The sequence below is a fragment of the Globicephala melas genome, chromosome 15 (assembly GCF_963455315.2).
Source record: "Globicephala melas chromosome 15, mGloMel1.2, whole genome shotgun sequence".
Lineage (NCBI taxonomy): Eukaryota > Metazoa > Chordata > Mammalia > Artiodactyla > Delphinidae > Globicephala > Globicephala melas.
The window spans coordinates 22878429-22890388 of record NC_083328.1 but is presented as its reverse complement, the minus strand read 5'-3'; the positions used below and the strand labels follow the sequence as shown (position 1 = coordinate 22890388).

Genomic DNA, 11960 nt, shown 5'->3' with positions numbered 1-11960 from the left:
TGACAAAGAAACATGCTTTGCCTTTGTTTTAGAATCATGGAGTTTATTTTTCTCAAACAGGCCTGTAGGGAGAAAGCAAAGAAAAAGGGTTTTGTTGCTCTGAAAAGCAAGTGAATTGATGCCACTTACAAAGTGATAGAGTTACAAAATGAAGTTAATGATGTCAGAGATGGTGAATTTATACACACAGGCGCTGTAATGATTATTATAACCTGGATGATAGACCCAGTTTCTTAAAACAAACATTCTAACAAATGCAGTTTTCTATAACAAACGTAGTAAATTCAGTTTCTCACAGAAACATGAAAAATAGGCTTTGTAATAATCCTGTGTTTGAGGTTAAGTATTATATTCTTTTAGGATATTTCCATTTAAAAAGCAAATTATCACAGCAAACAGACCTATCAGAAACTCAATTTCAGGAAAATGAGATACAGAATAGATATTATTAAGACCTTTATTCTGCCTGGCTAGTGCTGTGTGTGTGTGTGTGTGTGTGTGTGTGTGTGCGCGCGCGTGCGCGCGCGTGCACGCGCGCACACGTATGATGACTTACTTGTGAATGTTCTTCAGTTTTCTCATCTTTCCACTGATAACTAACCTAGGGCTTTTTATTCTCAAAAGCACCTGTATTAGTATCAATAAACGTCTTTCCTGCCAAGGCTTCTAATTAAGTCTTGTAGTTGCTTATGACAATGATTTTTAACTATGGTTTTAACCAGGACTGATTCAAAGTATTTGGAGCTTACAGTCTTTTATTCTGATATTGCTGCTATTACTGCCATCGGCATCCTTATTATTGCCGTTGGTTCATCACTCCAAACACTAGTCTCTGGCATCAGCGCTCAGTGCTGTTGTGAAGTCAGGTCCCTTCTTCCCACCTGCCAGATAACAACATGGTCCAGTTCTGAGTCAATGCTTGTTCCCCCAGCACAGCTGGAGAAAAGTGACACCAGGTGGCTCTCAGCAGTGTTTATCGGTCAACATCCATAAGTGCCTTCTCCCTTTGCCTGCTTCTACTAGTCCCAAGTTTTTACTCCACTCCTCTGACTTGGCGTGATACCACTTGGCAGATGGAGGAGGCATTCACTGAGAATAGTCAGGCGATCAAGAGTGGGGAGGGAATCCTCCAGCTTCCTGATACCAACAAACATATTTGCATCTGCTCGAATGGAAGAAGTATTTATCCCGCTACCCACACAGCTCAGCCCTGCATCTGTGCTTTGGTGCCGTCCTCTCGCTATACCAGGATCCTGCTCTATAACTCACCTCTCCAACATCTTTAACTTCTCTACTGGCTTTTCCCTCTAAGCATCCTCTAGTCAGTCATCTTGGGGAAAACCTCTCCCTTGACCCCTGTCATCTAGCTCTTGTCTATCCCTCGTACGCTCTCTAGCCAAGCTTCTGGAAAGAACTCGTGTTCTCACCACTGTCATTCCCATTCCCTTATCAACCCATGAGCTCCTACTTCATGGCTCCAGTGAAATCATTCTCATGCATGAATCATCATATCTACCAGTGCTGGGAGTTATTTTAACTGCTAGACCAGGCATGACCCCAGGCACTGTTCTAAACACCAACAATTACTCTCCCTACATTCATTCTACAATTCCTATAGATCCTACCGGCTCAACGTCTCCTGTAACCCCCAGCTCCTCAGCCCCTAGTTCTCATGGCCCTAACCACTCCCTGTTTGGATTGCTGCTGTAGCTTTTTAGTTGGGGAAGGCTTCCTTCCAGACTGTCTTCTACAGGAACCTCTCTCAAATTCAAATCTGATCACATCATGCCATGACCTACAATGATTTTTACAGCTTTCATGGTAAACATAAACTTCTTAGCTTAACACCTAAGCCCTTTAATGATTTGGTCTCTGTCTCTTTTTTTTAGATTCATCGCCTACCATTTGTCCAAATCATCCTAATGGCTAACATTTATTGAGCTGCCCTTTATGTGCCAGGCACTGTGCTAGGTGCTTGCTTTTCTTCTTGTTTAAACCTCTCAGTAACTTGGTGGTTTAAACAGATAAGGAAATTGAGGCATAGAGAGCTTTGGAAACTTGTCCAAAGTAAGTGGTAGAACCGGACTGCAACTCGTGTGTGACACTCAAGTTCAAGCCCTTAAGCGACATAGCAGTGTGCCTAAAGTGTAGACCTGGAGCTCCCACATCACAATATCCCAGATACTTGCTAAAGTGCAGATTCCTGTGGTGTGATGATTCACCCCACTCCTTGGGGGTGAGTCCCTAAGCTCTGCATTTTAAATACACTCTCTAGGCAAGGGACAAGGCATAGTATCACTCTCCTGTGCTGTGTACCTTTAACCATAAGAAACTATTCCTCCAGCACACCACACTGTTCCATTCCTCCGCACCTTTGCACAAGCTTTGCCTCTTACTGGAACATCTCTGCCTTCTCATCTTCATCTTTCAAGACTCAGCCCAAGTGGCCCCTCTTCTGGAAAGCCTTCTGTTATTCTTCACGCTGATTTTGAAGCCCCTCCTTGGTGCTTCCTGAGTGCAGCCCTCTACGGCATCACTTTCACATCTTATAACCACTGGCTCTTACTGTCCATCCCCTCACCAGGACACAAGCTCTTCTGCCTTCTTCATCTGTCCCCCCAGCACCTTGTACATCCCCTTGCCATAGTATATGCTGGCTAAGTGTTCGTTAGATTCACTTCCAGCCTCCATCTTCCTGGTTCATCCCTTTCCAATAGGCCACTGTTGGTGAACACTGTATTTTAATTGCTGTTTCATTTAGGAACATGTTCAGCTGCAAATCACAGAAAACCCAACTAATAGTGACCTGAGCAATAAAGACATTTCATCACCTCACGTGCCTGGAGCATGGTGGCGGGGAGGTTCCAATTTGAGCACAAGGGCTCTGTTCCCCCAACAGGGTTATAGGTTCTTTCTGCTCTGCCTCTTACATAATGTTGCCTTTGTTGTATAAAATGAACAACTATGTTTACTTGTTCTTAGATTAATGTTCGTTTAAAATGCATATAACATTAAATTCCCCTAACCAATTACAGGTTCTCCCTGCTACCCAAAAGTAGAGAGTTCCTGTGAAAACTTTCATAAGCCAAAATGGCATAAAGCAAAGAAATGATTACCTTAGGACACATCTTGCTAAAGGATGCACAGAATAAATCGAGAAAAAGTACAGATGTTCATAGACAGTTCAAAACTGTGGTGGCGTGATGCTGAGATGCTGAGTGTAGTTCCAGGGGAAGGAGCTTGGCAGTGCCACTCCACTGCTCAGAATACACACTTCCTCTGTAACAGTTTGCTGCAAAAAAAAACGCTGATCGCTCTTTTCACTTTTCACCTTTTCTGTTAAAGCAAAAATGCCCTTTGGATTTCTCTTGGTTAGCGAAAACAGGTACTATTATAGGTCTTTTGTAAAAGTGAAGTGCGTAAAGCAAACTTTCGAAAAGTGGGGGACACCTGGAATCCAGTTTACAAGCTTAGGTAACGAAAAGATTGTAAACATTTGGAAATTTAATATACCTGATTTTCTTAAGAATTTCTAGTGCCAAACCAGCAAATTTTTCTTCAGTACTCTTTACAAACTTAATAAATTCATGCAAAATTATATGGCTTTCAATGTAAAAAGCATCAGTCTGTAATCAATTATATGTTTTAAATTGAAATCGCAAGGTGACAGTGACAAATTCTCAAATATGCCAGATTCTCTTAAATCTTACAGAGGCTTGAAATAAAAAACACATCAGATTGTCCTGAGGCAAATGTATTTTCCCATACTTCTACATAATCGTATAACTGTATATCTTTTGTGGTTGTAGGATGAAAAAGTTTGTATATTTTCCATCAAATTTCTCATTGGGAAAAATATAAATGGCAAATAAATCATAATTAAAGAAATATAAATAAAAGTAAAGTATCATTTTAAATATGTATGAGATCAGTTAAACCCTAGAGAAACAGGCAGACTTACTATTTGGAGTGTGAATTATTATAAACCTTTTGGAGGAAAATTTGGCAATTTGGCCCAAATTTTAAATTATTTTTTTCTTTGAAAGAACAATTCCACATCTAAGAGTTAATCCTACAAAAGTACCTCCTTTCTGATCAATGATGTATGTATAAAGATGCTTACAACAGCATTGTTTGTAATAATGAAAAATTGGAAGCAACCTAAAAGCCCACTAAGAGTACACTGGTTAAATAAATGAAGCACATCATATAGTAGCAGCATTGAACGAGCTCCATGATTCAGCACCTAGAATGGATTCTGGCATATAGTGGACTCTCAATAAATATGGATGAATGAGTTGATAAAGGGTCAAAAGTAACTTGCTGTAGTGTTTGTTTTGTTCATTCATTCATTACTTCATTCATTCAGCTTCTGACTTCCCTAGCGGTCCAAGCGTGATTAAGACTCCACACTTCCAATGCAGGGGACGTGGGTTTGATCCCTGGTCGGGCAACTAAGATCCCACCTGCTGTGCAGGCAAAAAATTTAAATTAAAAAAAAAAAAAAGTACATTCATTCAGCTCCATATTCTTTGGGAATGTGATGGTGAGCACAAACAGACCCAGGTACATCCACATCCCACCCCCCCCAAAAAAACACAGTCTTTTAGAAGAGATACTCATTAATTTTTACAAATTTCAAATAAGGGTAAGACTTAATATGAGTTATGCAGAATAAGGACACAGTGTTATCAAGTTCTATGCTTGGGTGATTTGAGCTGGTCTTGGAGAACTAAAGTGAAGGAATGTATTTGTGAATTATATACAAATGTTAGTAAATGCACTGAAAAAGTTGTGGTTGAATCTATGCCAGTTCCAGCAATGGTTATGGGTTGTAATGGGATTAGGTATGACTTAGATTCTACATAAGCCATCTCCGTATTATTTGGAATTTTTCTCATAATAAGCATGTATTGCTTTTGTAATCAAAGCTATAAATGTATATGTATCTTAAATCCAAACGAATAGTTTTCACACCGTGTTGGTGATTCTCAGTGTGTTGGGGGAAGAAGGTGAATTTACATTTTTGCTTGAAAGGAAAGAATAAAGTGGTAGAGCTAGAGTTGCTGTGGTGGGCAGAATTCTCAGATGGCCCCCAAGATTCCTGCCGCTAGTGCACATAGCTCCCAGTTATCCAATCAGAAACTAATTTAGGCACTGCTGTCAAAGGATTTTTCAGATGTAATTAAAGTGTGTAATCAGATGACTTTATTATTTTTTTTCTAATTGAATCTGTAGGTTTTTTGTTTATTTGTTTTGTTTTTTGGCCACACTGCACAGCTTGTGGGATCTTAATTCCCCGACCAGGGATCAAACCCAGGACCCCAGCATTGGAAGCTCACAGTCCTAACCACTGGACTACCAGGGAATTCCCTCAATTGTCTTTAAGAAGATTATTGTAGATGGGCCTGACCTAATCAGGTGAGCCCTTAAACGAAGTCAGAGAGGTTCAAGCAGAAGAGACTACTGTTGCTTTGAAGTAGCAAATATCCAAGAGTGAGCTGCCTGGACCTGAGGGCGGCCAGCCTCTTGGTGCTGAGAGCAGTCCCCATAACAACCCAAAAGAAAATGTGGACTTCAGAGCTACATCCACAAGAAACTGAATCGCACCAACAATCAGTGAACTTGGAAGAGGACCTCAGCCGTCAGATGAGATCACAGCCATGGCCAACACGATTTCAGCCTGATGAGACCCTGACCCATACCCAGACTCCTGACCCTTGGGAATTGTGAGATAATAAATTTGTGTTAAGTTGCTAAGTTTGTGATAATTTGTTACATAGCACTAGAAACCTATTCTAGCTAGTATTGGGAATCAAAATTGCTTAAAACCTGCATCCTGACATACTAGTCCCCAACCTGATACCTAGGAATTGAAAAAAAAGTTGAAAATTGCTCTACCACCTGATAAGGAACGAGGTAATGGAATAAAACTTGCCTCCAGTACAAATGCATCAACCCCATCTCACCCAGAAACTTTGTTTTCCCTCATCACTGCAAAGCAACTATACAGTTGCCTTTGAAACATTGACCTTTCCGGAAATATTTTTACCAGTCTTTCTCTTAGGGGTGTAACCAATATAGTCATGGGCATTTTCTTTCTGTCTCTCAGCAATAGTTGTTGTTACGCTGTAGAACTTATGTGGAATATTCTTTGCATTAAGCTCCCCAGCAGGTTGACAGTGATCAGTCTTGAAACCTGGCAATTGTTCTCCAACTCACTGCATGTTAGAATCAGCTGGAGGACTTAAAATATTGATTCCCAGCCTCTTGCCCCAGACCTATTGAATCAAAATTTCTGGGGTCGGGCCAAGACATTAGCATTTTCAAAAATCTCCCGGGTAATTATAATGTACAGCCAAGATGGAAACTTACTGGAGCTTACAGTAGAACCTCTCCAATTTTAATTGCATGCAGGTTACCTGGGGGTCTCATTAAAATGCAGATTCAGATTCAGCAGATCTGGGGTGGGGCTTGAGATGTTGCATTTCTAACTCCCCAGGGATGCCGATGCTGCTGGTCCGTGGGCAATGCTTCGACTAGCAAGGGTTTACGGGATTGCTTTTCCAGCCGTATACCCCAATCTGGCAGCCTTAACTTCACGCCCATCCCCACGTCTGCCTGAGATGGCTCATCTTGCCTCTGTCTCTTTTACTCTGCCCCCCTATACGTAACATTCTCCTCTTCTTTTTCTCCCCTCTCCTTCCTGTATGCTATTGGTGTCTTCCCTTAGCCACCCTCCTCATTTTCTTCCTCTTTTTATCCCTTGTAGTTATAATTTGGTGGGCAAGATCTAAATCTACCTTCTTGGGAAGAGTCTCAAACTCTTACATAAAGCCTGGAGTCTTTCATGCAAGAGAAGAATCATCTCTTATCCATTTTAAATAAACACCCTGTAATGGCTAATTGTTTTTTCATTTTTGAAAACCACCAACCAAAATAAAATTTAAGGAGATTTTATTCAGAGGAAAGGGAATTATCCACAAGCTGTAATGAAGTATGGAATTGAGGGGTTTTTTTCCCCCCCACTCCCTTCAGAGTATGAAGCTGAGCTGCCTCCCTTTCCAGAAGGATATAAAGCCAAACAAGAAGCTGTTGTTACTGTGAGTATCACCCGGGCCCCAACCTAACTGAAAGGTTCTTACACGAAAACAGCACTGATGACTGGTGAGCATCAGACACTGTCATGAATCAGGGAGGGGGAAAGGAAAGGCACTGGAACCAGAACCAGAACCAGGGCCAGTCATACCTCTGCTGCTAATGATGTGACTTAAAGGGCATCATGCAACCACTTTGAGCCTCAGTTTCTGCATCTGTTAAATGGAGCAGATAATCCTTGACTAACTCACAGGGTCTTTGTAGGGCTCAAATGAGATCCTAGATGAGGAAGGCCTTTGCAGTGGATTCAACATCATGTCCACGTTGGGGACAGTTTTGCAGATGGAGCAGATTTCTTTTTGCATAGCTGGGTGGGCTAAGACTGTACTAAGGAAGGAGAGAGGGCCAAGGACAAGGCAGCCAGGAAGGGAGGCCCTAAGGCAGTATGCTTGGAGTAAAATAGGGACTTAATGGAGTTTAAAATAAAAAGGTAAGGCTCTGAGAAATGAAGGGACTTGAGCAGGGTCACAGGGATGAGACAAAAACCTAAGTCATTAGACTTCAATATGTCACTGCAGCTGCCTCCATTAGAGATTCTGTGTCTAAGAACTTCCTTGGCTTGTGATTGTTCCTTTTTCATAGCATCCTGTTCTTGCTTTATGAATGCAATGCTTTCTCAAATTTCTCTGCAGATACTAATTACAGTTCTCTCCCCTGAATTATTTTTGCTTCTTCAGGGTCAGTTGTTCTTTATAGATCTTGATCTTTGTCTTTTATGCTGTTTATGTTCTTCATCTATGTAGAAAGTTTTGATTATTTATTCAAAATTTAAAATGCAAGCCTGAGTGGATATTTCTACATAGTTGGTATAGTTTTCTTCTACTGTCATACATGTTGGTTTGTTTTCTGGATGGGTCTCTTCCATGAATAGAAACACTGACTGGGAGCTCATGGGGAGTGATTGTCCACTGGAGGACTTTTCTTCAGGGTCAGCAGACAGGGACTCCCTATTTTGGAACTGGGCTGGGAGCCTCCACATCAATGTTGAGGTTTTTTTTTTCTCTTGACTGCCAAAATGGCACCCTGCGTAGTTCTACTCCTTCCCAGGCTGTTTGTTTAATTTGTTTACAGAAGATTCATTGGAAAGGAGGGAGAGCAGGTTATAAAAGGCTGCTGTGAATGCCAAAGGGGGCAGAAGCAGGAGGAGGGAGGATGGGGCAGCAGGCTACGGGGTCTCCAGCCAGATTTTCACTTAACCTCTCCCGTGTATTGTTTCCTTTCTCATTCCCACACTGTGACGAACTGAACCTCTGAAGCCCTTTGGAATTCTGGTGGGAACGTGGACTCTCGTCTTCTGAGGGCAGTTTCCTCCTGTGGATTCTGACCTGCCACTCCTCCTCTCATCTGACAACAGGCTTTATTCTGTTTCTTTTGTAAATTTATTTATTTATTTATTTTTGGCTGCATTGGGTCTTCGTTGCTGTGCCCAGGCTTTCTCTAGTTGCGGCAAGCGGTGTCTACTCTTTGCTGTGGTGCGCGGGCTTCTCATTGCGGTGGCTTCTCTTGTTGCGGAGGACGGGCTCTAGGCATGCGGGCTTCAGTAGTTGTGGCACACGGGCTCAGTAGTTGTGGCACGTGGGCTCAGTAGTTGTGGCTGGCAGGCTCTAGAGCACAGGCTCAGTAGTTGTGGCGCATGGACTTAGTTGATCCGTGGCATGTGGGATCTTCCTGGACCAGAGCTCGAGCCCATGTGCCCTGCATTGGCAGGTGGATTCTTAACCGCTGCGCCACCAGGGAAGCCCTATTCTGTTTCTTTTGGAAATGTCTGGAGATCTCTCATCCATTGACAGCCCTCCCAGTCTTTGTTATGGGTTTGTTTCTTGGTTGTCCTTTATAGGTGTCTTGGGAGAGAAGAGAAAGATTTGTGCTCAGTATGCCCCCTTGAACCTAAAGTCTGACACAGACTTTTATTTTTGTTATATTATAAAAGAAAATACAATGATTTAAACTACATGAATTGATTTCCCTCCCCACCGCCACCCCAGGCATCACCATCAGATGAAAGGGTTCTCTACGGCTTCAACACGGAACACCTTTACCCAGCTGCTCCTTTAGCCGTGGTCCCACAAGTATCCTGTCCTCAAGTTAAACGGGAAACAATCGACCCAGAAACATGTACGTAAGGAAGTGCAATCTCAGCTCTGTAGTTCAGGACTTGTGACATTGCAGAACCATGGGGTGGGGACAGGGTGGACAGATAGACCTCAGGGAGACCACGTAATAAGAAAGAATGTGTTCTTGTTTAATTTTTATTTTTAAGAGAAGTAGCCTTTATTCCACTGATGTATCTTTTTTTTGAATTTTATTTTATTTATTTTTTTATACAGCAGGTTCCTATTAGTTATCTATTTTATACATACTAGTGTATATATGTCAATCCCAATCTCCCACTTCATCCCACCCGCCCTCCCGCTTTCCCCCCTCGGGGTCCACTGATGTATCTTTAAGGTTGAAAAGGAAGAAACACTTAAGTTCTTAAGTTCTTAAGTTCTACATTACATACAAAGGGGGAAAATGTAAAGAGTAAAAGAAAATGTCATGCTGTCTTGCTTTGTGTGTGGAAGCCAGAGATGCAGGCGTCCTCATCTTCCTCCCTGAGTCCCTGTTCCTCGCCCTCCCTGGTGCCAGGCCCTCTCCCGCTGGTTTGTTCTGCTCCCTCCACTAGTGGGCTTTGGGCTTTGGTAACCACTATTACTGTGCCCTTAGGTCCTTGTACCCCCGCCCCGTTCCCCTCTGACCTCAGTTCCTACCACACTCCCCTTGCGTATTTCCCTCCAGCTACACCGGCCTCCTGGCTGTGCCTGTGGCCCTGGCCCCGTGTGGGACCCCGTCTACAGCCCCACCAGACTACAGAGGCTCAGAGGGATATTTTAAGTTTCGTCGGTAATCAGCCCAACTCAGCAGTCTAGAGTAAAATATAACATTTATGGTCATGTTGATTAATGGAGAATACCTTTTTTTGTTCGGAAGCAAATGTTTCTCCCAAATTAACTTGAGCCATTTTGGATTTTTGGTGGGAATTTTTTGTTTGTTTTAGGTTCCCCTAAAGAATATTTGGAAACATTCATCTTTCCAGTTCTGCTTCCTGGAATGGCTAGCCTGCTTCACCAAGCAAAGAAAGAAAAATGTTTTGAGGTCAGTTGTTTTGTTTCTTTATTTCTAAATGCTCAATAATGCATTTTTATCAGGTGGTAGCTCATTATCTTAGTACCGTCAAGTGGCTGTTTTCAAAATGATCCCTTTGGGAGGGAAAGCCTTGTTTCAGTCGCTTATCCAACTCCGGCCGGGACATCTAGTTGTGCACACACACGCACTGCCATCTGTCTGGCCGCCTGGCTCTGGGGAGGTTTTCTGCCTCGTTTGGCCTCCCTGCCTGCCCTTCTCCTGGGCAATTGGCATCTGCCAGGTGTCTTGGGTCTTCCTGCTCCCGTTATGACATGCACAGATTATAGCTCTCCTGCCCTCTTATCCAGCTCCGGATCGACCATCCCACCTCGGGGCTCCCCCTACTCCACTTCATGCCAAATGCCACGAATGTACTTGCTTTAGGAGAGGCCTGGCCCATGGTGAGTGCTCGGTGACTGCAGCTAGTTATCTGTATCGAGTTCCAGTCCTGGCGCACCGCCATGTAAATACCCCAGAGGCTCCCTCTTTTCTGCAGTTGGCAGTGTACGTCGGGTGTGTGTCTTCCCTGCACAGTACTAGAATTTTGGATGACCTATACGCAGAGAGTAAAATAGCAACAGCATTTCACGTTGACCAAGTGCTTGCTCTGCTGGGTGCTTTGCTTAGGGCTTTATCATCACTCCCAACAGTTCTGTGAGGTTCCTCTTGATTCATATTGTCTGCATTTTGCAGATGAGAAAACGGACGAAGGGATAGATTCAGAAAGGTGATCAAGGGTGAATGGCAGAGCTAGGATTCAAATCCAAATTAAATGATTCAAAATGATATTTTAAAAAGTTGGCTGTAACTACAGTGCAAACCCCAATTTGTTTGACCCACGTCTTTAAAACATTCACAGATAATGGTGTCACCTGCTTGGTTGCCCTTCAGGACAGGATCTCTCTGTGAGAATAGGATACTGTCCTGATGCTTTTATATACCGAAGAGACAACGTTTTCACGTGCTCTAGCAAACACTCAACTTTCCTTTCGCGCTGGCTTGACGTTATACTGACCCTCCTGTCTCTTAGTCACCCCACTTTATACCTCCCCCTAATTCACTGCCACTGGTCCATTCAGCATAACATTCCTTCTGACAGGCCTCACCGTGACAGTTGTGTCTTTAGTAGAAGCAGAAACGAATTATGAGACGTTGATCTGGAACCAGGCAGCACGCTTGTGGAGGAGGTGTTTAGGGTACGCTGCTGGGCCCCGGTACACTGTTTGAGAACCGTGGATCCACATAAGGAGTCCAAGACCCCTCGGCCTGGCTTTCACGGCCCTCTGCAGTCTTTTCCCTCCTTCCTTAGAAGGACATCTCTCTCTGTTCTCCTTCCTGGGTGATACCCTCCAGCAGATAGAACCACTTGGAGGTCCCTGTACCTGCCCCACACTTCACGGCTTCTGTGCATATGTTCCTTCATTTTTTTTTTTTTTTTGAGAAAAAAATCCTTGAGTTCTTCTTCTCTGCATATTTAAGTTCTATTTGTTTTTTCAAACTCAGCTCTGTGGCTTCTCTTTCAGGCCTACTGTTCCCAAACTGGAAGCAATTGAACCCAGCCCTCAGATTTCAGAGTATCTCATCTATTCCTCTTCTAGTGGAAAATTAAGACATCCTTGACCCACAAATACACTTCA

At 43.0% G+C, this 11960-nt stretch overlaps 1 protein-coding gene across 7 annotated transcripts in view; it reads left to right on the top strand.

The window, feature by feature from the left end:
* IQCK (IQ motif containing K) overlaps positions 1 to 11960 on the top strand; it is a 144870-nt gene that overhangs the window by 2460 nt on the left and 130450 nt on the right. For 4 of the 7 annotated variants that reach the window (XM_060285778.2, XM_030847159.2, XM_030847158.3 and 1 more), the window contains exons 2-4: positions 7039 to 7103; positions 9144 to 9273; positions 10196 to 10293. In XM_060285778.2, coding sequence (XP_060141761.1) covers positions 7039 to 7103; positions 9144 to 9273; positions 10196 to 10293 — 293 coding nt within the window. The remainder of the gene's footprint in view (positions 1 to 7038; positions 7104 to 9143; positions 9274 to 10195; positions 10294 to 11960) is intronic. The other 3 variants (XM_030847163.3, XM_030847162.3, XM_030847161.3) reach the window with 2 other exon arrangements.